Source organism: Xiphophorus maculatus, chromosome 2 (genome assembly GCF_002775205.1).
Source record: "Xiphophorus maculatus strain JP 163 A chromosome 2, X_maculatus-5.0-male, whole genome shotgun sequence".
Lineage (NCBI taxonomy): Eukaryota > Metazoa > Chordata > Actinopteri > Cyprinodontiformes > Poeciliidae > Xiphophorus > Xiphophorus maculatus.
In genome coordinates this window covers 24529253-24557023 of record NC_036444.1, presented here as the reverse complement: position 1 = coordinate 24557023, position 27771 = coordinate 24529253, and the positions used below count along the sequence as shown (strand labels likewise).

The 27771-nt window shown below is 39.0% G+C and overlaps 1 protein-coding gene across 5 annotated transcripts in view; it reads left to right on the top strand.

Annotated features, from left to right (window-relative positions):
* Positions 1 to 9169, top strand: part of kif21a (kinesin family member 21A) — a 58855-nt gene extending 49686 nt beyond the window's left edge. For all 5 annotated transcript variants that reach the window (XM_023347466.1, XM_023347450.1, XM_023347442.1 and 2 more), the window contains 7 exons: positions 250 to 386; positions 800 to 974; positions 4181 to 4345; positions 5275 to 5392; positions 5541 to 5711; positions 5831 to 6030; positions 6890 to 9169. In XM_023347466.1, the coding sequence (XP_023203234.1) occupies positions 250 to 386; positions 800 to 974; positions 4181 to 4345; positions 5275 to 5392; positions 5541 to 5711; positions 5831 to 6030; positions 6890 to 6980 (1057 nt within the window). In that variant the 3' untranslated portion in view covers positions 6981 to 9169. The remainder of the gene's footprint in view (positions 1 to 249; positions 387 to 799; positions 975 to 4180; positions 4346 to 5274; positions 5393 to 5540; positions 5712 to 5830; positions 6031 to 6889) is intronic.
* The last annotated feature ends 18602 nt before the right edge of the window (positions 9170 to 27771 follow it).

Genomic DNA, 27771 nt, shown 5'->3' with positions numbered 1-27771 from the left:
ACAGTGACCCACACTAAACCAGCTAATGCGATTAACGTCATTTATCTCGTTCTGCTTAGGTGTGTTTCAATCGTTTTTTCCTCTCAGCACAGCAAAGATTTGTACTCCAGTTGTGTGTTAATTGGCTCTGAGAGCTCGGTACCTTGCATGTTTTTGGGTGTGTTTCCTTTCTCTTCCCCTCTCTGATAATTGGGCTACACGGTGACTAGTTAGCTGATCGCTACAGTGATGTGCGTATGTGTTTTTCAGGGGTGTTATCAACCCAGTGCCGTCCACTAAGAGCAGCCGCTCTGCGACGTTGCAGTGCGTTCACGTGGCAGAGGGACACAGCAAAGCCGTGCTGTGTGTAGACTGCACCGACGACCTTTTGTTCACCGGATCCAAAGGTTAATGCTTCCAGTTCTCACTCCTCTTGGTGGTAGCCGTCACATCTCTTATCAAGACTCCATTCATGTCTCCATGTTATTCCCCTGTTCATTTATTAGTGCTTGACTCCTTGTTAAGCAGTTATATAAAGGTTGACAGGGCTGAAGGCTGTGGATAAATGAAGTAATGAAACAAAATAACTTTCTGTGTAACAGGATAACTCTCATCCTGAACAGGCTTTTCAACATAATAAAAAGAGACGCATGTTATTATAGAACAGCTCACTCTTTTCCCACTAATTATAAGTGGTGAAAGAGTTGAATGTTTTGAACATTTAACAGTGTTAGCATCAATATTTGCTGCATTTTTTTTATTCTGTAGTTCTGATGATCTAAAACGGTGGCAGCATTAACAGATTTGGATCCACTTGCAGACCGGACCTGTAAAGTGTGGAACCTGGTGACGGGTCAGGAGATAATGTCCCTGGGAGGCCACCCTAACAACGTGGTGTCGGTCCGCTACAGCTCCAGTCTAGTCTTCACCGTCTCCACTTCGTACATCAAAGTGTGGGACATCAGGGACTCGGCCAAATGCATCAAAACTCTAACGTAAGGAGGATCGTCAATGTGTTCAATTTCTGCTAATGCGCTAATAGTGGAGCTAACATTGAAAACATCCATCCATCCATCCATCCATCTTCTTCCGCTTATCCGAGGTCGGGTCGCGGGGGTAGCAGCTTCAGAAGGGAGGCCCAGACTTCCCTCTCCCCAGCCACTTCTTCTAGCTCCTCCGGGGGAATCCCGAGGCGTTCCCAGGCCAGCCGAGAGACATAGTCCTTCCAGCGTGTCCTGGGTCTTCCCCGGGGCCTCCTCCCGGTGGGACGTGCCCGGAACACCTCACCAGGGAGGCGTCCAGGAGGCATCCTGACCAGATGCCCGAGCCACCTCAACTGGCTCCTCTCGATGTGAAGGAGCAGCGGCTCTACTCTGAGTCCCTCCCGGATGACTGAGCTTCTCACCCTATCTCTAAGGGAGAGCCCAGCCACCCTACGGAGAAAACCCATTTCGGCCGCTTGTATCCGCGATCTCGTTCTTTCGGTCATGACCCAAAGCTCATGACCATAGATGAGGGTGGGAACGTAGATCGACCGGTAAATCGAGAGCTTCGCTTTTTGGCTCAGCTCTCTCTTCACCACGACGGACCGGTACAGCGCCCGCTTGACAGCAGACGCTGCGCCAATCCGCCTGTCGATCTCCCGCTCCCTTCTTCCCCCATTCGTGAACAAGATCCCGAGATACTTAAACTCCTCCACTTGGGGCAGGACACCCCCCCTGACCCGGAGGAGGCACACTACCCTTTTCCGGCTCAAGACCATGGCCTCGGATTTGGAGGCACTGATCCCCATCCCGGCCGCTTCACACTCGGCTGCGAACCGCTCCAGCGAGAGCTGCAGATCACGATCTGATGAAGCCAAAAGGACCACATCGTCTGCGAAAAGCAGAGATGAGATCCTAAGGCCACCAAATCGGACCCCCTCAACACCTTGGCTGCGCCTAGAAATTCTGTCCATGAAAGTGATGAACAGAATCGGTGACAAAGGGCAGCCCTGGCGGAGTCCAACTCTCACCGGAAACGAGCCCGACTTACTGCCGGCAATGCGGACCAGACTCTGACACCGGTCATACAGGGACCTGACAGCCCGTATCAAAGGGCCCGGTACCCCATACTCCCGGAGAACCCCCCACAGGGCTCCCCGAGGGACACGGTCGAACGCCTTCTCCAAGTCCACAAAACACATGTAGACTGGTTGGGCGAACTCCCATGCACCCTCCAGGACCCTGCCGAGGGTGTAGAGCTGGTCCAGTGTTCCACGACCAGGACGAAAACCACACTGCTCTTCCTGGATCCGAGGTTCGACTATCCGACGGACCCTCCTCTCCAGGACCCCTGAATAGACCTTGCCAGGGAGGCTTAAGAGTGTGACCCCTCTATAATTGGAGCACACCCTCCGGTCCCCCTTTTTGAACAGGGGGACCACCACCCCAGTCTGCCAATCCAGGGGAACTGCCCCCGATGTCCATGCGACATTGCAGAGTCGCGTCAACCAACACAACCCCACAACATCCAGAGCCTTAAGGAACTCCGGGCGGATCTCATCCACCCCCGGGACCCTGCCACCGAGGAGCTTTTTAACCACCTCGGTGACCTCGTCCCCAGAGATTGGAGAGCCCAACCCAGAGTCCCCAGGCTCCGCTTCCTCAGTGGAAGGCATGTTGGTGGGATTGAGGAGGTCTTCGAAGTACTCCGCCCACCGGCCCACAACGTCCCGAGTAGAGGTCAGCAGCACACCATCCCCACTATAAACAGTGTTGGTGCTGCACCGCTTCCCCCCCCTGAGACGCCGGATGGTGGACCAGAATCGCCTCGAAGCCGTATGGAAGTCTTTCTCCATGGCCTCTCCAAACTCCTCCCACGCCCGAGTTTTTGCCTCAGCAACCGCCCGAGCCGCATGCCGCTTCGCCCGCCGGTACCCATCAGCTGCTTCCGGAGTCCCACAGGCCAAAAAGGCCCGATAGGACTCCTTCTTCAGCCTGACGGCATCCCTCACCGAAGGTGTCCACCAGCGGGTTCGAGGGTTGCCGCCGCGACAGGCACCGACAACCTTGCGGCCACAGCTCCGATCGGCCGCCTCGACGATGGAGGCACGGAACACGGTCCACTCGGACTCCATGTCCCCCACCTCCCCCGGGACGTGTTCGAAGTTTTGCCGGAGATGGGAGTTAAAGCTCCGTCTCACAGGGGATTCCGCCAGACGTTCCCAGCAGACCCTCACAACACGTTTGGGCCTGCCAGGTCTGACCGGCTTTCGCCCCCACCACCGGAGCCAACTCACCACCAGGTAGTGGTCAGTGGACAGCTCCGCACCTCTCTTCACCCGAGTGTCCAAGACATACGGCCGCAGATCCGATGAAACGATGACAAAGTCGATCATCGAACTGCGGCCTAGGGTGTCCTGGTGCCAAGTGCACATATGGACACCCTTATGCTTGAACATGGTGTTCGTTATGGACATTGAAAACATTTAGTGCACTTAGCTTCCCCTAAATAAAAATTTTCCAGATTAATTACCAGACTGTAATTTACATTCAGCTGAAGAAGTATGACATCTATTGAAATCTCGGTTATCAACTGCTTACAATGGTTCAAGTAGTTAGATTTTTACTTTCATGATCTTATTTTAAAGTGGGTGGAAACTGTTTACTCAGCAGTTTTGTTTCACCGCCTCTCTTTTTTTCTTTTCCTGGAAAAAACTTTATTAAGCAAATGGCATGTAGTATATAACAAACGAATGAATACATACATAAGTTCACATTTGAATTGTTTTAAGAGTCTTCTCACGTTCCCCTCATGACAAATGGTTTGATTTATTGCTTTAGCTTCTGCAAAATACTATGTCAGCATAGCCGTTTAGTGTTGGTGGAGCTAAGGTTTATGATTAGTGTTTTAGGGTTAGCGCAGCTATCTTTTTAGTTGGCAGTGCCCACAATTGTCCCTTGTGCTGCTTGAAAAAAATTGAACATGTTTGCCAGCAAAAGGTTTTAAGAAATAATCCAAGAAACTTGGCTAATATGAGTTAGAGCAACATTTAATTTAGCCTTGGGATTAATAAAGTATTTCTGAGTTGAATTTAATATCAACCGTCTCACATGACAATCCCATGTAAGAAGGTTGGGGCGAAATATGATAGAACCTGATCAGTGAGCTGAACATTTTCTGGTCACAGATATTCACCAGTTCCCATCTCTGTGTCCAGGTCCTCTGGTCAGGTCAACATTGGGGATATCTGTGCATCTACCACCAGTCGGACGGTCACCATCCCGTCAGGGGAAAACCAGATCAACCAAATTGCTCTCAATCCCAATGGAATGGTCCTCTATGCTGCTGCTGGGAACTCAGTTCGGGTGTGGGATCTGAGGAGGTAAACTGCCTTTATGCTTCTCTTCTAATCCACTGATGTACAGTACAGACCAAAACTGCACTGAGTAGAGACCAAAAGTTTGGAAACACAGTTGTGTCCAAACATTTGGTCTGTACTGTATGTTGAATTATCTTCTCAGGATGTCCACATGCATTTGTGTATCTAAAAGGAAGGCCTTAAAATGTCTTGCATTTATTTTGTAAAAATCTAATTTGGCCTTAAATAAAGTAATCCCAGCTCTTAAATTTTATGGTGGCTGGAGTATTTAATCTCGTATATTCTGTTTGCACTTGTTTGAGCGCTCTGTGCTTTGAGGCTCAAATAATTTCCTTCTCTAGACGAGACACACCCCAAAAGCACCTGGAATTGTAAAGTTTTCTCAATACAAATAGATGTCACATTTTTCAGATTTTCTTTCCAAAAATTAAGATTGGCATCAGTTTCTAACCACTTCAATTATACATTCTCTGTTGGTCTGTAACACATAATCTCGACAAAGTACTCTAAGATTTCAGGTGGTAGGGTGACAAAACATGGAGATGTTTAAGAGACTTGAAGGTTGATTGTTTTCACTGCTTAAACAACTTAATTCAGACTGAAAACCAGACAGAATCCAATCTTCAGCTTCCATCAGTTACTGTCAGCTGCCTGCTGTTGGCTTTGATGGATTGCCTGTTTATCCATTGTTGAAAAATAAATCTGTTAATAGCTGTCACCTTGGATGTGTAAAACAACACAAGATGGAAATATGCTGTCATTTTCTGGGAGCAAACAGCCAAACTTGTTCTCTGAACTTTTGGAACAAGCTGCATTTTACAATGTGTGGTGTATGAACCTCCTGCTGCTTTGGTGACATTTTCTCCTTTGTTATATGATGAATAATAATGTAATCAGGTTTCCTGTTGGCAATACGTATAATTTTTGCTCAGATTCGTTTCCACCGGAAAGCTAACGGGTCACCTGGGTCCTGTCATGTGTCTGACTGTGGATCAGTCTGGAAACAACCAAGACTTGGTGATCACTGGGTCCAAGGATCATTACATTAAGGTGAGTTTCTATGCTTGTAACATAATATAATCCGACTCAGCCTTGTGATGGGCGTTTGTTTTCTTTCTGACCTCTAGCGTTTGATAGAAAAAACCCAGTAGAAATTTAAAACAGTAGCCAGTTGTTCAGACGTCTGTTGCTGTTGCAGTTGTTCGATGTAAGTGAAGGCTCTCTGGGGAGCGTCAGCCCTACGCACAACTTTGAGCCTCCCCACTATGATGGTATCGAGTCACTGGTGGTCCAGGGGGACATTTTCTTTAGCGGTTCCCGCGACAACGGAATCAAAAAGTGGGATCTGGATCGGAAAGACTTGCTGCAGGTACACAACGCCAATCCCTCAAACAATCTGTTCAAGAGGCTGCTTTAAGATAGCTGCCTGAACTCTGTTATTATGAATTGCATCATTAGAATAATAAAATGTGTCATTGTCATTCATAGCAAGTCCCAAATGCTCACCGTGACTGGGTTTGCGCCCTCGGCATCGTCCCCAGCTCCCCGGCCTTGCTGAGTGGCTGCAGAGGAGGGGTGCTCAAGCTCTGGCACACAGACACACTGGGGCCTCTGGGGGAGCTCAAGGGTCATGAGAGCCCCATAAACAGCATCGCTGCGAACAGCAGCCACCTGTTTACAGCCTCCGAGTAAGTCCAGCACACACACACACACGCACACACACACACACACACACACACACACACACACACACACACACACACACACACACACACATGCACACACACACACACACACACACACACACACACACACCCCTACACACTCCCAACACATGCTTTGGCTGCAGTGAGCTTAGAGAGTCAGTTTTCTGTGAAAGAGTTTGGCCAGTTTGTGTGGAATACAACTCAAGCTGCCACAGTATTGCTCCATTTTAGATTCTGATACTTTTGATTGTTTCACTTTTTTAACCACTTTTTTAACATCTGAAACTACTGAGCTACAGAGTGAGGGATGGGGAAAAAATTAAACAATCGGGTTTAATTTTATGTTACAGCATCCAACTCATGAACTTGTTGCATATATTTCAATGTTATTATTCTAAAGTCATCTAAATTTCTACAAGGTGAAAAATTAGCTCAGCTGTTAGCCGGTCTGTAAGCTAATAGTGATTTCTCTGCATTTCACTCTTACAGCCTCTTGCAAACACTGTAGCAACATGTTAGCTTAAGGTGTTTGTATAGGTCTGAGTGTATGATAGACTGTGTGTTACATTAAGGAAGCCATATTGGATTGTGAGGTCAGAACAGGTGGAAAACCTCAAATTTTTGCAGTCAGAATTCAAGATTCAGTTCTGTTCATTTTTGCCTCTTCAAAGTTAAAAATGGTAGTTACACCACATCCACTGATTAAATAGAGCTAGTAGATAAGACCTTTCTATTTGTGGTTTTATGACAAAAGATAAGGAACATGAACTTTAGCATTCTTTTCATTTGTCTGAAATTTTTAACTCCATTTATGCTTATTTGTTTCTTTCTTGCGTTATAGTGACCGCACAGTGAAGATCTGGCGCGCCCGCGGCGGTCTGGACAGCACCTTAGAGGGTGTGGACAACGCAGACGAGGTGGCCAGTAACTGAGTGCAGCACCACCTGCCTGTGTTGCTCCAGAAGGATGTAACTGCATTCTGTGATGCTGCTGCTCTTGCACTTTGCCCTCAAGCATCTTAACCCAGCGCTGACTCTGAATATGCTCACTGTCTTGACCATACAATCGTAGACTCAGCCCAAACTTGCTCAGTAATCTCATAATCTCTTAAGGTATTTCTTTCATTTCAATGTTCGGGACGGCTCCGTTTTAGGTTTTCCGCTGTACGAACTGCAGCATCGTGAGTTTCTCCGGATTGTCAGTTGAAATGACGAGTTCATTCCAAATCTCGAAAGTGTCCGCTGACGCACGCTCTCGAAGGGGGTTACTGTGTCCGAGGTGGTGCAGAGACAAGCAGCTGATCCCCACCTGCATCGAAAGGATTCTGAACCGCTGAGAAAACCCAAGCATGAGCTGCGCCAGGCCACGCTATGGAAACGTGGCATAGACTCTGACTCTGTCCCCTCTCAATTACAGTTTCAAGGAAAAACGCCTTTTCTGCTTGTGCCGTAGAAGAGTAATCATAGAAGCTTGTACTTTGGGAACAGACACAACGATACGGTTTCTAGAGTAACTGTTCAACTTTACAGTAAATCTTGTTCTAGGAGACAAAACAGATGAACTCTTACCCAGAAACAAAAGACTTCTCAGATTTGGGAAGAACTGATAGGAAGACTTGTTGTAGAAGGAAAATTTGGTAGGTTTAGAGTTGATAGCGATCACTTTTTAATTCATTTAGTAGATTTCTTTCACAACAGAACCAACTTCTCACATAGCCATTCCTGAGGGAAAACTAACAGGAGACTGTCTCATCTCAGCTCTGCTTTAGTCCACCAAGCAAATCTATGCGACATATGCGAAGTTAAGATGTTACCACTAATATGAATGATATCTGAAGCTACATCAACCTTTTTTTAAAGTTATTAGTTTAAAACAAGTCATTATGTCTCGTACAATTTTGGAATTTGCAGGATTTTATGCATCAATTTCTTTGGTTGTTTCTTTTTCTTCCTTTGTTTTTAAAAACCCATTCTTGCAGAATGAACTTCTCTACCGTGAAAGTTCAGAGGTTTGTGGCCAATTTTAAGTCTTAAATTTTTCTAAAGCTTCGATCTGCTGGTCCAGATTTTGGCTAACTCTAATTTCTTCTATAAGGACTGTAAAACAAGAATGTACAAAACAGCATTTGTTTGTTTTTGTTGTGTGTTTTTTTTGCCTTTGTTTCTTTCTTGTAACAAAGAACGAAACAAAAACCAAAATCATTTTAAACTGGACTTAGCATCATGTATTAGCAGCAGCACCATTAGCTTGGCTAGCATTTCTAAAACCAGTCTCCATGGATACATCCTAGAGAATGTAGATATTTATGTTTACGGAGATCTCCAAAAGGCTGCCAACATTTTCTAAAACCAGCATGTTCTGACTCACGGTAAACATAAAACAATATGTTTTATGGAATTGTCAGCCTTCCAATTATCTATTGAAACTTCTGCTTTCCCATAGCCTGAATGAAATTCAGATTCAGTTTTATCCCAAAGAAAAAAAACTTTCCACCTCTTCTTCTCGCTTTAGACACATGAACTATTTGGAAAAACTGCTAACTTTGAGTCTTCTCTCATTTGCAGCATCCAGAATCGTCCAGTTCCAGTCAGCCCCTCATTTTTCTGAGTGTCTCTAAGTAAACTGCAGACCTTCTAAAGGGCGAAGCTCTTAGTTTTAGCCTCTTAAAGTAATGAGAAGAGTGGAAATCTCCTTCAACTTTGTGGAACTAGTCCTTTAACACTTTAGCACTTGTAAAAAAAGACAGTAACACAGTTAAGCTTTGAGGCTAATGTAATTGTTAAATATGAGCAGGTTTAAACTATAAACACACCACCTGTTCTTGTGTCATTGTGTGACAATCTGTGAATCACGCACTACTAGATTTCTGTCCCATTGCTGCTCACTTTCTTTAGCCTTATGACTGGTCGTCTCGTTGCTACAGGTGAGCTCCACCTGATATTATGGCCCCACTCTCTGTAGATATTTAACTATATGTTTTTGTTTTCATTAGGAGAAGAGAGGCCTTCAATACGATGGCATGTTAGGGCGAGTATAGAGAGGAAAAAATTTGTAATTTACTGCCAAAAAAAAACTCAGAAATTTTTAGATTCATTTCAGGAAATTTCCAGGAAAAACAAAGAAATTTCTGTTTCAAAAGCAAAAAAATTTATTGGGGAAAAAACTCAGAAATGTTGAGATTCTCAGAAATGAAATAAAAAAACCCACAAGGACATTTGAGTTTCAAAATGTTAACATTTGCTGCAAAAAATAAACTGAAGTTCTGAGTTTAATCTCAGAATTCTTCTGGAAAAAAACAGGGTAACATTTCTGAGATTGAAAGGTTGACATTTTCCTTTAAAAGCTTAAAAAAATTTGAGGTTAATCAGAAATTTTCCAGAAAAAACAAGTAATTGTCTTACTTTTGAAAGTCGAAACGTTTTAGACTTTTTTTCTAGAAAATTTCAAAGATCCATCTAAATTTCTGAATTTCTCTAGCATTTTTTGACTTCTCATCCTCAAAAATGTCCTTGTGTTTCTAGATGGTTTGAGATTTCTTTTGGCAGAAAAGAAAAGAAACAATGGCGTGTTTCCATCTCATCTCAATGGTCCTAACACACCATTGTACTTCAGAGTCTGTCTCGCTCATCTCTCCCAGTTCTGATCCTTGTGGCTGACGACTTCTGGTCTCTCTGTTGTAATCTCTTCGTCTGTCTCGACTGTGCTATGAATGTTCGGTGGAAAAGCAGCTGTATGAATTGTTGCATTTCATATCTGATGTTTGTGAAACTTGCATATATAAAAATGTGACTGAATGTTGGCATTGTGAGACCACAGATCTGAATCCAGTCTCACAGCAGAACCAAGAGGACCAGACTTAGCAGGAAGACCAACAGGCAGTATTAGCAGGAATTTTCCCGCCAACTACAGTTATTTTCCGTTTTTATCTTATTCTGCTTTTTGTTCCTTAAATGGAGATTTAGTAGCCATTCCCCAAATGGCAAACTGTAGCGATTCTAATGTCAGATGCCTGATGAGAATAAATGCCATCTGTCAAAAACACCAAAGCATGTGTGACTTTTCTGCTTGCTTAATTTAAGGCTTAAAACACATCAAACATCTTGTATAGATTTAAAACTTGGTATAATATTTTATTTCTTAAAGTGCTGTAGTGAGAGTTTGTAACCAGGATGTATTCACGGATCCAGTGCAAAAGTCTGGGGGATGTGAGTTGACCTAGAAGGAAATGTGGCGGGAGATCAGGTCACATTGTAATGTGTAAATGTTATCGGAAATACACAAAATAGAAACAGCCTTTATTGTCGACTGTAGCAGTATCAACAGATGTGAAGGTTCACACAAAATATCTTAGTGTAAAAAAACTATATATATATATCCATCCATTTTCTAACACCTAGTTGGGTCGGGAGGTGATGGTGCCTATCTCCAGCTAACGATTTTTGCGAGAGGCGGAGTACACTCTGTTTTTTGTTCAGTGTTGTGAAAGGAGAGAAACTGCCTAAAGTGAAGACAACATGAGAGGAGTTAAAGGAATGCTGACTTTCAATTGTCATTGATTGGATGTAAATCTTTAATGTCTGATGGCATTAAAGCAGGGCAACACAGACAGGACAAACAACCATACACACTCACACCTAGGGAGAATTTAGAGCAGGGGAGTCAAACTCGTTTTCATTTTGGGCCATACCAAAAATCTGAATGCTCTTAAAGGGCCGGCTACGCCAGAATATATTGATAAAACCCATTAAACTCTTAAAATATTAATAAACAGCTGTTTGTTTCTGCATTCAATAATTGTTTCTTAAAATTAAATTATATTTAACATCTTTCCACACTGATCAGTCTCTCCAGGATTTTGTGAATGTTTTTGTAATTTTTGCTTTAAAAATGACAGATTTTATGGTGCTGATTTAGAAATGTTTGCAAGGAACTTTTACAATACTTGCGCTAATGTATGATATTAAAAGTCACATTTTACTGCTTGCTGTATCGATCACACCCTATAACTTGACATCAAGTAAAGGTGAGGCAGCACTGACTTAAACCCAAAGTTTTTGTTTTAATTTTGAGAAACATTTGCAGTAAAATCAGAAAAAATATTGATTTTGTGTGAATTTTGCTTATTTGTGAACAACTGGAGGAACCTCTTGATGTAATTTGCAGTATAGAGGACCCCATAAAAGCTGCAGAGGGCCAGATTTGGCCCACGGGCCTTCTGTTTGACACATTGTTTTACAAGATTTGAAGTTTAAATTTTTGAAAAACCTGGATTTTTTTTTCACCTGCTACCTTGTTTGACAAATGTATCACGTCTTCTATTTATTTATTTCAACGTTAAGATGAAATATTATAGCCAGACCATTATTTTTTATTTTATTACGAGAAAGCAGTCCCGGTATTAGGAGAACTCGGTAATATTTTTATGAAAACTCAACGCAAAAAATAACTAAAACTTATGATGGGGAATGTTGAGCATCTTGTGTAGTTTTATAAATAAGAAAATACTTAATCTTTTAACACATTAGTGTCAAATTAACTCTTTATCAGTAGAGTGTATTTGTGAAAGAATCAAACGAATTGATCTGGTCACATCAGAAGCTTTTTCCTCATTAAAATGACTTAATTTTAAGGCGTTATGGTAAAATTGCATATTTTTTGTGCTAATATTATGGCAATATTCTTGTAATGAAATACAAATTCTTACGTAAGGGATGACTGAAATAAACTGAACAGAAAAAACAAGAATTTAATATGGAGTAAATTAACTTTATTATTGTTTTCAGTGATCCTCCTCCTGTTGAATCGTTCCCTCATTCTCTAAATCATAGGTGTCAAACTCTGGCCCGTGGGCCAAATTTGGCCCGCAGTGTAATTATATTTGGCCCGCGAGGCAATTTCAAATTAATATTAGAGCCGGCCCGCCGGTTTTATACAGTGGCAACACCGCATTCACCACTTATACTACAAATCCCATAATGCTCTGCTGTTCTTTGGCACAGAGGCAGACACGCCTCCTCCTCTGTGTCAGTAACACTTATGGTAGTGGACATGGATGTATTAGGAAGGTGGTGATCCGTCTTCTTGTGCACTCCTTGGGTTGAAAGCCCCGGCGCACCCCGCAGCCCCGCGCCTCTCCCCCAAACCAAACTGTGACCTCAAACTACAGCTGTCACTGTGTTACTCTACCAAAAAATGGCGAAAAGAAAGACAGAAAATAGAACTTTTCTGGACAGGTGGGAGACAGAATATCTGTTTACATACAGTATGTATGTGAGCAACTTTTCTCCTCAGTGAAGATGACCAAAACGTCTCACAGGAGACGTCTGACTGACGAACACCTTTGATGACAATGACAATAAATCTTATCTTATCTTATGAACATCTTTGTTCGATAATGAAGGTTTCCTCAGCCCAAACTCTGAGCCCTGACATTGATGAACTGGCATCCTAGAAAAGATGCCAGATATCTGGCTTGGCTGCATCAGAGTAGATCAGTGTGTTGCAAAATGAGCAATAAATAAGTTTTCTATGCACCTTTTCTTGTTACTCCAAGGCCTGAATGGTTTATTCATAGTTTATTTAATGATTTATTCATAGTTATGTTATTTTATTTTCAAATTTATTAGCCTGTGTACGAAGCAAATTTTGACATTTACCTCAGAAAGGAGGCATTCAATTTTTATTTAAATTTTAATATGCCATTAATATGTTTTATTATTATTATTATTAGCAACTCAATTATGCACGCCTGCACTTTTAAGTTATATAAGCCGTGCTTGTTCAATATTTATTTATAAAATGTTCAACCTTGGCCCACAGCCTTGTTCAATTTAAAATTTTGGCCCACTGTGTATTTGAGTTTGACAACCATGCCTTAGATAGATAGATAGATAGATAGATAGATAGATAGATAGATAGATAGATAGATAGATAGATAGATAGATAGATAGATAGATAGATAGATAGATAGATAGATAGATAATCACACACACACACATATATATATATATATATATATGGGTGGGTGTGTGTATATATACAGTATACAGTACATATATATATATATATATATATATATATATATATATATATATATATATATATATATATATATATATCCGTACATGTACAGAGAGAGGAAGAGGTAGATATACAGTATCTACACTCAACACAAATATATAAATGCAACACTTTTGTTTTTGCTCCCATTTTTCATGAGATGGACTCAAAGATCTAAAATTCATTTCAGATAAACAATATTACCATTTCTTTCAAATGTTGTCCACAAATCTGTCTAAATGTTTGATAGTTATTGTGGGCAGTATAAGGTACACCTGTGCACTAATCATGATGTCAGATCAGCATCTTGATGTGACACACCTGTGAGGTAGGATGGATTATCTCAGCAAAGCAGAAGTTCTCACTATCAAACATTTAGACAGATTTATGGACAACATTTGAAAGAAATGGTAATATTGTTTATCTGGAATGAATTTTAGATCTTTGAATCCATCTCGTGAAAAATGGGAGCAAAAACAAAAGTGTTGCGTTTATATTTTTGTTGAGTGTAGATAGATTGATTGATATCCATATGTAGATATCTATATATATACATATATAGATATCTACATATAGATTTATATACATTTATAGAGAGACAGACAGATTTACATATAGATATAGATAGATAGATATCTATGTCTATATATATAATTAAATTTAGAAATAGATATATATATCTTGCACAGAAAGATAAATCTTTTTCTAAATTCTTTTCCAATTTGTATAGGTTTAGACTTCTAAAAGGCTCTTTTTGTTCCATGTTGTTCACATTTTCTTTTTCCAATTCTCCCTTTAATTAATAAATGTGGTTGTCTTATTTTCTGTTTAGAATTAGAAATAAAAATCTTACAATGAATGAACATGAGTACTGATGTTGAACGTGGGGGAAGCCGGAGCACCCGGAGTGAACCCACAGCTGCACAGGGAGACGTTTCCCACCGTGCAGTCCTGGCTTTTTCATATTAAAATGTCCAATTAACAACAACAGAAGCTCTTTTTCCAATTACCACCAATCACCCAACCCACACATGGCCCCACCCCCTTTTAAATCTAATATAAATTGATGTCTACGCTGGATGGACGTTACTTCTGTCTTTGAACTGGCGCAGACATGATGGAGTTACAGCCTTTTTGAATCGCCTCCACAGAGAAATCTTTTTCATGGCGCTCTCTTCTTGTTCTGAGACGTTGTTCTGCTCAGTTGACTCTCCAGCTGCTTGAGTCTCTGATTCCTCAGGTGTTGTTTGAATTCCTTCTTTGTTTAATGCAACCTTTATCTGTGGAGGCGATGTTCTCTGTTTTTCCATTAGACCACTCTCCTCTTCTGTGCAAACTACAGGAGCCCCACCTGTCTGATCCCCGAATATTTCTGAAAAGAAGTTTTCCGGTATTGAAACTCCATCTTGTTCAGTGTCTTCCACAGAAACCGTATCATTGTTGAGGGTCTCCAGCTCACAGGCAGCTTTCATTGCTGCCTTTCTTTTGTTCTTAGATTTCTCTGATGGTTTTTTGTCATCTTGCTGGTCTCCACTTAGTTGGGTTTCAGAGACCGTTTCTCCTTCATTGAGCTGCTCTACTTTAGCGATCTCTGTTTTAATCATATTAATGTATGTTTTAATGGAGGCTATATGATCCACAACTGTTCCTAGTATGGAAACTTCTTGTTGTTCACTGTTTTCATTATTGGGGATCTCCAGCTCACAGGCAGCTTTCATTGCTGACTCTGTCCTGTTCTTACCTGTAGATCTCTTGAATGTCTTGGTCTGCTGATCCTGATGCCCATTCAGTTGTGTTTCAGAGGGCTGTTTTTGTAGCACTAAAGAGATCTCAGTTTGTGTTGAAGTTGTTTGACTGACTGGTTTTACTGGATAACTGGTTTCCTGCAGATCCATCTCAGTTTGTGTTGAAGTAGTTTGACTGACTGGTTTTACTGGATAACTGGTTTCCTGCAGATCCATCTCAGTTTGTGTTGCAGCAGATTGATAATTTGCTGTTTTCTGCTTTGGGGTTTCTTGTGAATCTGTCTGAGTCTGAACAGAAACCATTGACTTCTTGCTCTGTCTGCTCTCTGAGTGTCCTTTCCTTGCCAGCTCTTGCTGGTGTCTAAGTTTAGCACTTAGTTTTTTATTTGTGTCAAACATCTCATCAAGTTGTTTCATTAAGTATTTCTGCATTTCATTATTCGACGGTTTCAAGTTACAACTGGTTTCCTGTCCATCCATCTCTGTTTGTGTTGAAGCAGATTGATATTTCACTGTTTTCTGCTTTGGGCCGTCTTGTGAAGCTCTCTGAATTGGAACAGAAACCATTGAATTCCTGCTTTGTCTGCTCTCTGACTGTAGTTTCTTCACCAGCTCTTGCTGTTGTCTAAGTTTAGCACTTAGTTTTTTATTTGTGTCAAACATCTCATCAAGTTGTGTCATTAGGTAATTCTGCATGTCTTTGTATTTCAATTCTGTCTCCTTAAATGTGGCAAGACACGAACACTTTGCTTGACTTGTGTTTTCAGAAGAGTGGGGCAAATTTTGAATTCCATTTAAACATCTTTGTTGAACATTTTCTGCAGTCTGAACATCAGGAACCTCAGATAAATTGTCTGCCTGGCTGTTGTCCTTGGGCTTACCTGTAGATGGACTTGTCTTCTCTTTTTGATCCTGTGTCTCCAGCGCTTTGGCCATTGATCCATTTTCAGTCACCATTGAAACGTCCTGCTGTTCAATATTTTCAGCAGAACCTTTAAGCTCTTGTTGCTCCAACCAGACTGCAAATGGCACCTTCTTCTTCTTGCACTTGAGTGGATTGGCTGGCTGTAATTCTCTTTCAACAATGTTGTCGGATGCAACCTCTTCGACTCGGTTGGACTCCATTATAACCTTTTCTTGCTTCAGGTTCTAAGCTCAAATCACTTCTCTAGAAATTCTGTAAAGATTTCAGGTTAAGTTTGATGTCAATCTCCAAATGAAATGTTCACCAAACAAAGTTGAAAATTTTACTGTGAACTGCTAAATAAATTCTCGAGTGAAACGTGTCAACAACGGCGGCTAAACAGCTGTGATGAAAGTAGATGATGTGATGAGCTTATATAATCGCTGGTGATGTCAGAATTCTGCCTTTGGAGTTATATTGTGATGTCACATTGTGTCACATTGTCACATTGTGACATCACAATATAACAAGAGGGACAGAGGTCTCAGACAAGGGTGTCCAGTTTCCCCATATCTATTCATTCTGGCCATGCAAATTCTTTCAGTTAAAATCAAGGAAAAAATTCCAGGGATTAATGTTGCAAACAGAAATATCATAATTTCCCAGCTTGCTGATGACACTGCAGCCTTTTTAAAGAATACATGTGAAATAAAAAACTCTATTCAAATCATCAACACCTTTTCCAAAGCTTCTGGTTTGACTCTAAATCTAAACAAATGTGAATTACTTTCCATTAAATCTAATTTTAAAGGCACATTCCTCAATATTTCTATAAAAGACAAAGTTAAATATCTTGGAATCACAATAATTAAATATCAAAATATAAGTATATAGCAAGAAAACAACCAACAAAATGTTAAGAAATATTCTATTACGAGATGTTGTTTTTTCACCAGCTTGTATATTTTATTGGTCCAGCATTTTTGAAAATATAAATTGGAAGTGGACTTGGTTACTCCTAAAAACATACTTAATAAACAATAAAGGAAGAGAAATTTCTCATAAAATTATTTACAATGTTTATCCTGTTAAAGCATTTTTGATAAAAAAAAAAAACGATATAAATGGGATTTGGCAAAAAATATGATTAAATATATATTTTAACAAAATATTTCAATGATTAGAAGAAATATTTATATATTATTCTGGAAGTTTTAGTTCAATATGCAAAGCCTAAAAGCAGTATAATTTCATTTCTATTCAATTACATTTATTTTAATTCACCACTGAGGAAAAGTCTGAAAAGTCCAACAGATCTTAGACATCAGAAGCTTTTTCCTCATTAAAATGACTTAATTTTAAGGCGTTATGGTAAAATTGCATCTTTTTTGTGTTAATATTATGGCAATATTCTTGTAATGAAATACAAATTCTTACGTAAGGGATGACTGAAATAAACTGAACAGAAAAAACAAGAATTTAATATGGAGTAAATTAACTTTATTATTGTTTTCAGTGATCCTCCTCCTGTTGAATCGTTCCCTCATTCTCTACATGGAGTACTTTCTTTTTTCTCTACATCTTCACTGCAGATCCTCTCCTTCCTGTTTGTCTTCTGTCTCGCAATAGTGCGAGAAAATTTGTGCCGCTTGTTAAAGATGCTGCACCTTCTGATGTGCAGTTTATCTCAGAGGATTTCAGATTTAGTTGTAATTTTTAACATTTTTTTTTGAGTGATATTTCTCCAGTAAAAGTCTTTTTCTACAAAATGAAAATGTTGTTGATTAAACTATAATAACCTTCCTTGTGTTTACAAACTAGACGACAACCCAACAAATATATCCTTTGACATTTAAAATGTTTCATGATATCATCCTTTCTAGAGAGATTAGAGAGATTTCCACATCTCTAAAAATGCCAATATTGTAAAATTTAAATGATTTATTTGTTGTAGTACAGTATAAATTACATTTATTTCATGGTAATTGTATAGTTCCCCATTATCTAAACCGTTTTAATTATAAATCTGATTTAAATTATTTTTTTCTTTCCTATTAAACTGTCACTTATACATTCAAAAAGACCAGGAGTTAATCTATTTCATTAGATCAACCTTATTTATACCAGAGACACAGAATATGGGTTTATTTTTTTAATATATTTATTAATTTAATATAACTTATCTAAACTAAGTAGGAAAAAAAATCTATTAAGTCTAAGATCTGTTGGACTTTTCAGACTTTTCCTCAGTGGTGAATTAAAATAAATGTAATTGAATAGAAATGAAATTATACTGCTTATAGGCTTTGCGTATTGAACTAAAACTTCTAGAATAATATATAAATATTTCTTCTAATCATTGAAATATTTTGTTAAAATATATATTTAATCATATTTTTTGCCAAATCCCATTTATATCGTTTTTTTTTTTTTTTATCAAAAATGCTTTAGCAGGATAAACATTGTAAATAATTTTATGAGAAATTTCTCTTCCTTTATTGTTTATTAAGTATGTTTTTAGGAGTAACCAAGTCCACTTCCAATTTATATTTTCAAAAATGCTGGACCAATAAAATATACAAGCTGGTGAAAAAACAACATCTCGTAATAGAATATTTCTTAACATTTTGTTGGTTGTTTTCTTACTATATACTTATATTTTGATATTTAATTATTGTGATTCCAAGATATTTAACTTTGTCTTTTATAGAAATATTGAGGAATGTGCCTTTAAAATTAGATTTAATGGAAAGTAATTCACATTTGTTTAGATTTAGATTCAAACCAGAAGCTTTGGAAAAGGTGTTGATGATTTGAATAGAGTTTTTTATTTCACATGTATTCTTTAAAAAGGCTGCAGTGTCATCAGCAAGCTGGGAAATTATGATATTTCTGTTTGCAACATTAATCCCTGGAATTTTTTCCTTGATTTTAACTGAAAGAATTTGCATGGCCAGAATGAATAGATATGGGGAAACTGGACACCCTTGTCTGAGACCTCTGTCCCTCTTGTTATATTGTGATGTCACAATGTGACAATGTGACACAATGTGACATCACAATATAACTCCAAAGGCAGAATTCTGACATCACCAGCGATTATATAAGCTCATCACATCATCTACTTTCATCACAGCTGTTTAGCCGCCGTTGTTGACACGTTTCACTCGAGAATTTATTTAGCAGTTCACAGTAAAATTTTCAACTTTGTTTGGTGAACATTTCATTTGGAGATTGACATCAAACTTAACCTGAAATCTTTACAGAATTTCTAGAGAAGTGATTTGAGCTTAGAACCTGAAGCAAGAAAAGGTTATAATGGAGTCCAACCGAGTCGAAGAGGTTGCATCCGACAACATTGTTGAAAGAGAATTACAGCCAGCCAATCCACTCAAGTGCAAGAAGAAGAAGGTGCCATTTGCAGTCTGGTTGGAGCAACAAGAGCTTAAAGGTTCTGCTGAAAATATTGAACAGCAGGACGTTTCAATGGTGACTGAAAATGGATCAATGGCCAAAGCGCTGGAGACACAGGATCAAAAAGAGAAGACAAGTCCATCTACAGGTAAGCCCAAGGACAACAGCCAGGCAGACAATTTATCTGAGGTTCCTGATGTTCAGACTGCAGAAAATGTTCAACAAAGATGTTTAAATGGAATTCAAAATTTGCCCCACTCTTCTGAAAACACAAGTCAAGCAAAGTGTTCGTGTCTTGCCACATTTAAGGAGACAGAATTGAAATACAAAGACATGCAGAATTACCTAATGACACAACTTGATGAGATGTTTGACACAAATAAAAAACTAAGTGCTAAACTTAGACAACAGCAAGAGCTGGTGAAGAAACTACAGTCAGAGAGCAGACAAAGCAGGAATTCAATGGTTTCTGTTCCAATTCAGAGAGCTTCACAAGACGGCCCAAAGCAGAAAACAGTGAATTATCAATCTGCTTCAACACAAACAGAGATGGATGGACAGGAAACCAGTTGTAACTTGAAACCGTCGAATAATGAAATGCAGAAATACTTAATGAAACAACTTGATGAGATGTTTGACACAAATAAAAAACTAAGTGCTAAACTTAGACACCAGCAAGAGCTGGCAAGGAAAGGACACTCAGAGAGCAGACAGAGCAAGAAGTCAATGGTTTCTGTTCAGACTCAGACAGATTCACAAGAAACCCCAAAGCAGAAAACAGCAAATTATCAATCTGCTGCAACACAAACTGAGATGGATCTGCAGGAAACCAGTTATCCAGTAAAACCAGTCAGTCAAACTACTTCAACACAAACTGAGATGGATCTGCAGGAAACCAGTTATCCAGTAAAACCAGTCAGTCAAACAACTTCAACACAAACTGAGATGGATCTGCAGGAAACCAGTTATCCAGTAAAACCAGTCAGTCAAACAACTTCAACACAAACTGAGATCTCTTTAGTGCTACAAAAACAGCCCTCTGAAACACAACTGAATGGGCATCAGGATCAGCAGACCAAGACATTCAAGAGATCTACAGGTAAGAACAGGACAGAGTCAGCAATGAAAGCTGCCTGTGAGCTGGAGATCCCCAATAATGAAAACAGTGAACAACAAGAAGTTTCCATACTAGGAACAGTTGTGGATCATATAGCCTCCATTAAAACATACATTAATATGATTAAAACAGAGATCGCTAAAGTAGAGCAGCTCAATGAAGGAGAAACGGTCTCTGAAACCCAACTAAGTGGAGACCAGCAAGATGACAAAAAACCATCAGAGTGTAAGAACAAAAGAAAGGCAGCAATGAAAGCTGCCTGTGAGCTGGAGACCCTCAACAATGATACGGTTTCTGTGGAAGACACTGAACAAGATGGAGTTTCAATACCGGAAAACTTCTTTTCAGAAATATTCGGGGATCAGACAGGTGGGGCTCCTGTAGTTTGCACAGAAGAGGAGAGTGGTCTAATGGAAAAACAGAGAACATCGCCTCCACAGATAAAGGTTGCATTAAACAAAGAAGGAATTCAAACAACACCTGAGGAATCAGAGACTCAAGCAGCTGGAGAGTCAACTGAGCAGAACAACGTCTCAGAACAAGAAGAGAGCGCCATGAAAAAGATTTCTCTGTGGAGGCGATTCAAAAAGGCTGTAACTCCATCATGTCTGCGCCAGTTCAAAGACAGAAGTAACGTCCATCCAGCGTAGACATCAATTTATATTAGATTTAAAAGGGGGTGGGGCCATGTGTGGGTTGGGTGATTGGTGGTAATTGGAAAAAGAGCTTCTGTTGTTGTTAATTGGACATTTTAATATGAAAAAGCCAGGACTGCACGGTGGGAAACGTCTCCCTGTGCAGCTGTGGGTTCACTCCGGGTGCTCCGGCTTCCCCCACGTTCAACATCAGTACTCATGTTCATTCATTGTAAGATTTTTATTTCTAATTCTAAACAGAAAATAAGACAACCACATTTATTAATTAAAGGGAGAATTGGAAAAAGAAAATGTGAACAACATGGAACAAAAAGAGCCTTTTAGAAGTCTAAACCTATACAAATTGGAAAAGAATTTAGAAAAAGATTTATCTTTCTGTGCAAGATATATATATCTATTTCTAAATTTAATTATATATATAGACATAGATATCTATCTATCTATATCTATATGTAAATCTGTCTGTCTCTCTATAAATGTATATAAATCTATATGTAGATATCTATATATGTATATATATAGATATCTACATATGGATATCAATCAATCTATCTACACTCAACAAAAATATAAACGCAACACTTTTGTTTTTGCTCCCATTTTTCACGAGATGGATTCAAAGATCTAAAATTCATTCCAGATAAACAATATTACCATTTCTTTCAAATGTTGTCCATAAATCTGTCTAAATGTTTGATAGTGAGAACTTCTGCTTTGCTGAGATAATCCATCCTACCTCACAGGTGTGTCACATCAAGATGCTGATCTGACATCATGATTAGTGCACAGGTGTACCTTATACTGCCCACAATAACTATCAAACATTTAGACAGATTTGTGGACAACATTTGAAAGAAATGGTAATATTGTTTATCTGAAATGAATTTTAGATCTTTGAGTCCATCTCATGAAAAATGGGAGCAAAAACAAAAGTGTTGCATTTATATATTTGTGTTGAGTGTAGATACTGTATATCTACCTCTTCCTCTCTCTGTACATGTACGGATATATATATATATATATATATATATATATATATATATATATATATATATATATATATGTACTGTATACTGTATATATACACACACCCACCCATATATATATATATATATATATATGTGTGTGTGTGTGATTATCTATCTATCTATCTATCTATCTATCTATCTATCTATCTATCTATCTATCTATCTATCTATCTATCTATCTATCTAAGGCATGGTTGTCAAACTCAAATACACAGTGGGCCAAAATTTTAAATTGAACAAGGCTGTGGGCCAAGGTTGAACATTTTATAAATAAATATTGAACAAGCACGGCTTATATAACTTAAAAGTGCAGGCGTGCATAATTGAGTTGCTAATAATAATAATAATAAAACATATTAATGGCATATTAAAATTTAAATAAAAATTGAATGCCTCCTTTCTGAGGTAAATGTCAAAATTTGCTTCGTACACAGGCTAATAAATTTGAAAATAAAATAACATAACTATGAATAAATCATTAAATAAACTATGAATAAACCATTCAGGCCTTGGAGTAACAAGAAAAGGTGCATAGAAAACTTATTTATTGCTCATTTTGCAACACACTGATCTACTCTGATGCAGCCAAGCCAGATATCTGGCATCTTTTCTAGGATGCCAGTTCATCAATGTCAGGGCCCAGAGTTTGAGCTGAGGAAACCTTCATTATTGAACAAAGATGTTCATAAGATAAGATAAGATTTATTGTCATTGTCATCAAAGGTGTTCGTCAGTCAGACGTCTCCTGTGAGACGTTTTCGTCATCTTCACTGAGGAGAAAAGTTGCTCACATACATACTGTATGTAAACAGATATTCTGTCTCCCACCTGTCCAGAAAAGTTCTATTTTCTGTCTTTCTTTTCGCCATTTTTTGGTAGAGTAACACAGTGACAGCTGTAGTTTGAGGTCACAGTTTGGTTTGGGGGAGAGGCGCGGGGCTGCGGGGTGCGCCGGGGCTTTCAACCCAAGGAGTGCACAAGAAGACGGATCACCACCTTCCTAATACATCCATGTCCACTACCATAAGTGTTACTGACACAGAGGAGGAGGCGTGTCTGCCTCTGTGCCAAAGAACAGCAGAGCATTATGGGATTTGTAGTATAAGTGGTGAATGCGGCGTTGCCACTGTATAATACCGGCGGGCCGGCTCTAATATTAATTTGAAATTGCCTCGCGGGCCAAATATAATTACACTGCGGGCCAAATTTGGCCCGCAGGCCAGAGTTTGACACCTATGATTTAGCGTGACCAATTAACCTAATTGGTCATGTTTTTGGACTGTGGGAGGAAGCTGGAGAACCCGGAGAGAACCCACCATGTACAGGGAGAACATGCAAACTCCGTGCAGAAAGACCCCGGGCCGGGAATTGAACCCAGGACCTTCTTGCTGCAAGGCAACAGCTCTACCAACTGTGCCACTGTGCAGCCTCTATATACTGTATATACAATACAGACCAAAAGTTTGGACACACCTTCTCATTGAATTCAATATATATATTAATATTAATATATATGCTAGCATATTAATATTTAATATGCTAGATATTACCTAGCATACTTGTAAACTTAAATACATATTATTAGGCTGCTATATTCACGTATATTATGTCCTCACGTATTTTCTTAAATCCTACAGTTTTGTTTCTGTCACTTCCTGGAGTATTTTGTCTTGTTCATTATGATTAGTTCTTTATGATCCCAGGAATACACCGATTGGATGAAAACAATCTGTCTTTTGCTGGACGTGTGGTTCATTTATATACACTTAACAACTTACTGCCTGTAAACTAACTCTGTAAACTTAAGTTGTAAGCTTAACCTAAGTTGCCTGCATTAACTTAAATTTGCGGTGTTAACTTAAAGTAAGTTGTTTGTTTTTAACTTACTTTATATTAACAAAAAGAAACTAAGTTGATGGCATTGCTAACTTAAAGTTGCTTGTGTTAACTTAAAGTTAAGTTGCTGGTGTATTACCAGCATACTTTGCGTATGATGGATGTGAAATTCTGCACATCTTTGGCCTTCTTGGTGTTCCGTACATGAGGAGTAGGAACGAGGATATTATCCATCTCACAAATAAATGACTGAGACATGCAACACAATATGACCTTATGCAAATGAAATGAATGCCACTGACATGTAGACAATTTGCCCTTAGCACCTTATCAACTTTTGAATAAATTGTCTGTCCATCATGGAAAACCACCAACAATAGACATGTGACCAGGCACCAATGGAGCAAGCTGACCTGTTCTAATGAATTGTGTTTTCTCTCTGATCCCACAGATGGGTGAGTGTTACTTACCTTGGGCTCAGATACAGTAGCTGGTGGAGGCAGTGTGATGCTTTGGGCTATGTTCTACTGGGAAACCATGGTTACAGTCACGGATGATGCTTGACATGTCCCAACAGTCATCTCAGTGACTTTTGGGATGTGACAGTTGTTGTCCAGACAACCTACCAACAATGAGATTTTGTTCACTTCACCTTATTGAGACATTTGGAGGTAACCATAACAACCACAAGAGGACAATGATTTTAAGCATATGAACCTATTTTTTTATAGGTGCATCAATCTCAGTAGATTTTCATTTCCTAGCATTTCATTAGGACTGAAAGTACTACACTTATTTACTTACTTATTTCAAAAATCCAGTTAAAATAAATTTTAAATAAATAAACTTTAAGCTACCAAAGTTAGCTACAGATCAGTAATGTGAATCTAATGTCTGCTGTGAAGGCTTGATCTTTCATCACGGCCGCGTTCTGTTTTCTTCCTCTGTCTGAACTGATAAAAGAAGTGGACACAAGGTGGCAGTAGTAGCATCTACATAGCCAACCGGGAAGAGAACTGCAAAATAACTTTGTATTTTTATACTTCTACCCATTAGAAGGCCGAAAAACAAAATCACCAACCATCCCTCATACCCCACTGACTAGCTTCTACTCACAACATGTGAAGCAGAAGTAGACACTGGACCTATACTGACAAAACATTTGGCACCGTAAACATTTCATCTTGTTGAGTTAACTGAAACACACAAAGCCAGAGATGAATAATTAACTTGATTTCAACTTCCAGTCAGGGGAATGAAACATCCCAGTCTTTAAATCCTCGTTTAAAAGCTTTATATAAGCCAAGTTATTTTGTAATAATTGTTTCATAATTTTGAAGTAAAAGAGAACTTAAGCCAATATCAATGTAAATAAGAAGCTTTAAAATATATTTGAAACAGGCTCGTGTAACGCTGATGCACAGTGATTGTGAACTCTTAAAAACATGCCTCAGGGTTATTCAGGTTCCTAGTTAATATTTGCATTTGGTTTTTGTTCAGGTTGCTTGCACTGTCAGTTGTGGTAAAAAGAAAGTACATCCTCTCTAAAATTAAGGGTGTTGCATATCAGAGCGTGGGAAAAACAAAGACTTAGTTTCACACTGGAGAACAAAAAAATAAAGGGAAGTAGGTACACACTGACCGTTCAGTCTTTATTTTGGGTGTCTGGCGATTGGCCGATGTGAAACCGATCTTATCGATTTCTGCAAAGCAACTCTTCAAACCCCTCCTGTGACTTTGTGACAAAACTATCTACGTTTTTCAATCTCTTTGGAGTCTTTGTCAACAACACTTAAAAGCACTGATTATTGTTCAATGTTTTTCAGTAAAATAGGATTGGAATATTACAGGTGCATTGTGATCTTACAACACATGACAGAGTCGGTTACATATAAAACAAATTGGTATCAGCCAAAATCAGAATCAATAGATCAGGGACTTTAAAGATCTGCGACCAGCCAATACATTGCAATCAGCACATTCCTAAAGCGAAACCATTTAGTGTTTTTAGTTTTGACGACAAACTCTGAAACATTTCTCAAGCAATGTAATGATTAAATATTTTGGTAACTGAATCAACTAATATTATACTCTCAGTTCTTTGGGAATAACCATCAATTCCAAAATTTCTACTGCTAAATTTAAGCAATTTCATGTCCTCTGTTCTTTCAATTGTTTGGCTTTTACCAGATATCTTTAGAATTTTGTTTATGGCTTGGGCCAAGTTAAAGTTATTTTCATAAATATATATATTTTACCTTCTTCTTGTCACAGTTTTATAATTAGGAGTTTTCCTCCCCTCAGAGGAAAAAAGTGGCTAATTTGGTTAATCTGGCTCTAAAATGTGCAGCAGAGTCTGAAGCTTAATGAGCATCTCAGGAGGTCACCAGGATCTGCTCCACAAACCTGCAGCTTCGTCTTCAGCTTGGCAGACTGCACCAATCACCGGCCACCTGATGGGTTAAACACTTCAGGAAATCATTTCCCTCAACACATTCACAAAAACGGGTTGTGTTGCACATTTATCTTGTTTGTCAAGGCACTCCACCCCTTATGGACACACATTACACAAATATCTGATGTTCTCAGCGACGACAAGCAATATTTCTGAGTTGCGGGTCTATTTATATCTCCTTTTTTTTCCTCTCCAAAAAACAGCATTAGCTGCTTTTTCATAAGATGCAGAGATGTGCACATTTTACCTCCAGTCGTGATGCTCACAGAGAGAGAGACGCTGAACTACCTCAGCAAAAACTGGAGTTGAAGAGGCCTTGACAGGGGAAACAGAACATCAGAGAAACTGTATTTAGTTCTAGACTTTCCTTCCATTTATAAAAGAACGAATAAATTTAAATGTCTCACTATATATATATAAACCTAAAATAATATTTGCACTCCCAAAACTCGAGGCTCCAGGTTTCTCTAACTTTGGAGGGCGCTATAATTTATCCATCCAAATTATTAAATATTTAGCCAGTCAGCATAGTTTGTGAATGTAATGTAACTGTTAAATTGTAACATTTGTTATTTTTATGACATCCTAAATGCTAGTTAGGTAGCATCTTTAGTTCTTTCAGGCCACTCATCTTGTGAGGCAGAGAACGGTAAGCCGGATATATCCTATGGGTTGTAACATGAATGAATATGTTAAATTAGAAAAAGTTGAGGACAGTTCTGAAGTTGTGGTTTCGGAAAGTCTGTGTGTTGGAGTAAACAAAATGAGTTTATACCTTCTTAGCTTTAGCTAGTTGAGTGCTAATGCTAAAGTTAAACATGCTAACTAGCTGAAGTTTTCAACCCTCCGAGGCAACTGACGTAAGCGGTGGTTGTCAACGAACTTGTTAAAATAGATTTTATAAAGCTTAGTGCTTTGGTGATATTATATTAATTTACCACAAACCATGGATAATAAACCAGGGAAGCAAAATTGTCTCCATTGCTTAATTTAGGCAATTATATGTTCAAAATTGGTTGAAATTTAACTAACTTAAGTGTCTTTCAGCTATTAAATTTTAATAATTTCTACTCAAAAACTGATTTAAATGCATCAAAATAAAATAATCAAAATATTATGCCACTTTTACATTCCAACAGTGTGTTTTATCAGTATACTTTTTTAAAGATGTGGCATAGCCAAATGTATCTATATTTGAGTAAAGTCCTGCAGGTTGAGCACTGGTTAATGGAGGACAAATGACATGCGCCTGTTTATCTCAGCAAGCTTCTGACTTGAAGAAGGAAGAACTGATGAGGCAACAATTAAAGGAACAGCTGGAGCAGCTCTGCGCCCTACTCATTTGAAATCTGTTTCATGGAGCAAAGCCACGAAATACACTAGCAATATATGGAAGGAACAACAAAATAGTCACGCAGATAATTGAAGAAAATGCTTTTTAAGGTGTGCTTTGTTGGGAACAGAATGAAGAATTATTTGGCATAGCCATAGAGGAAGTGATGAAACGCC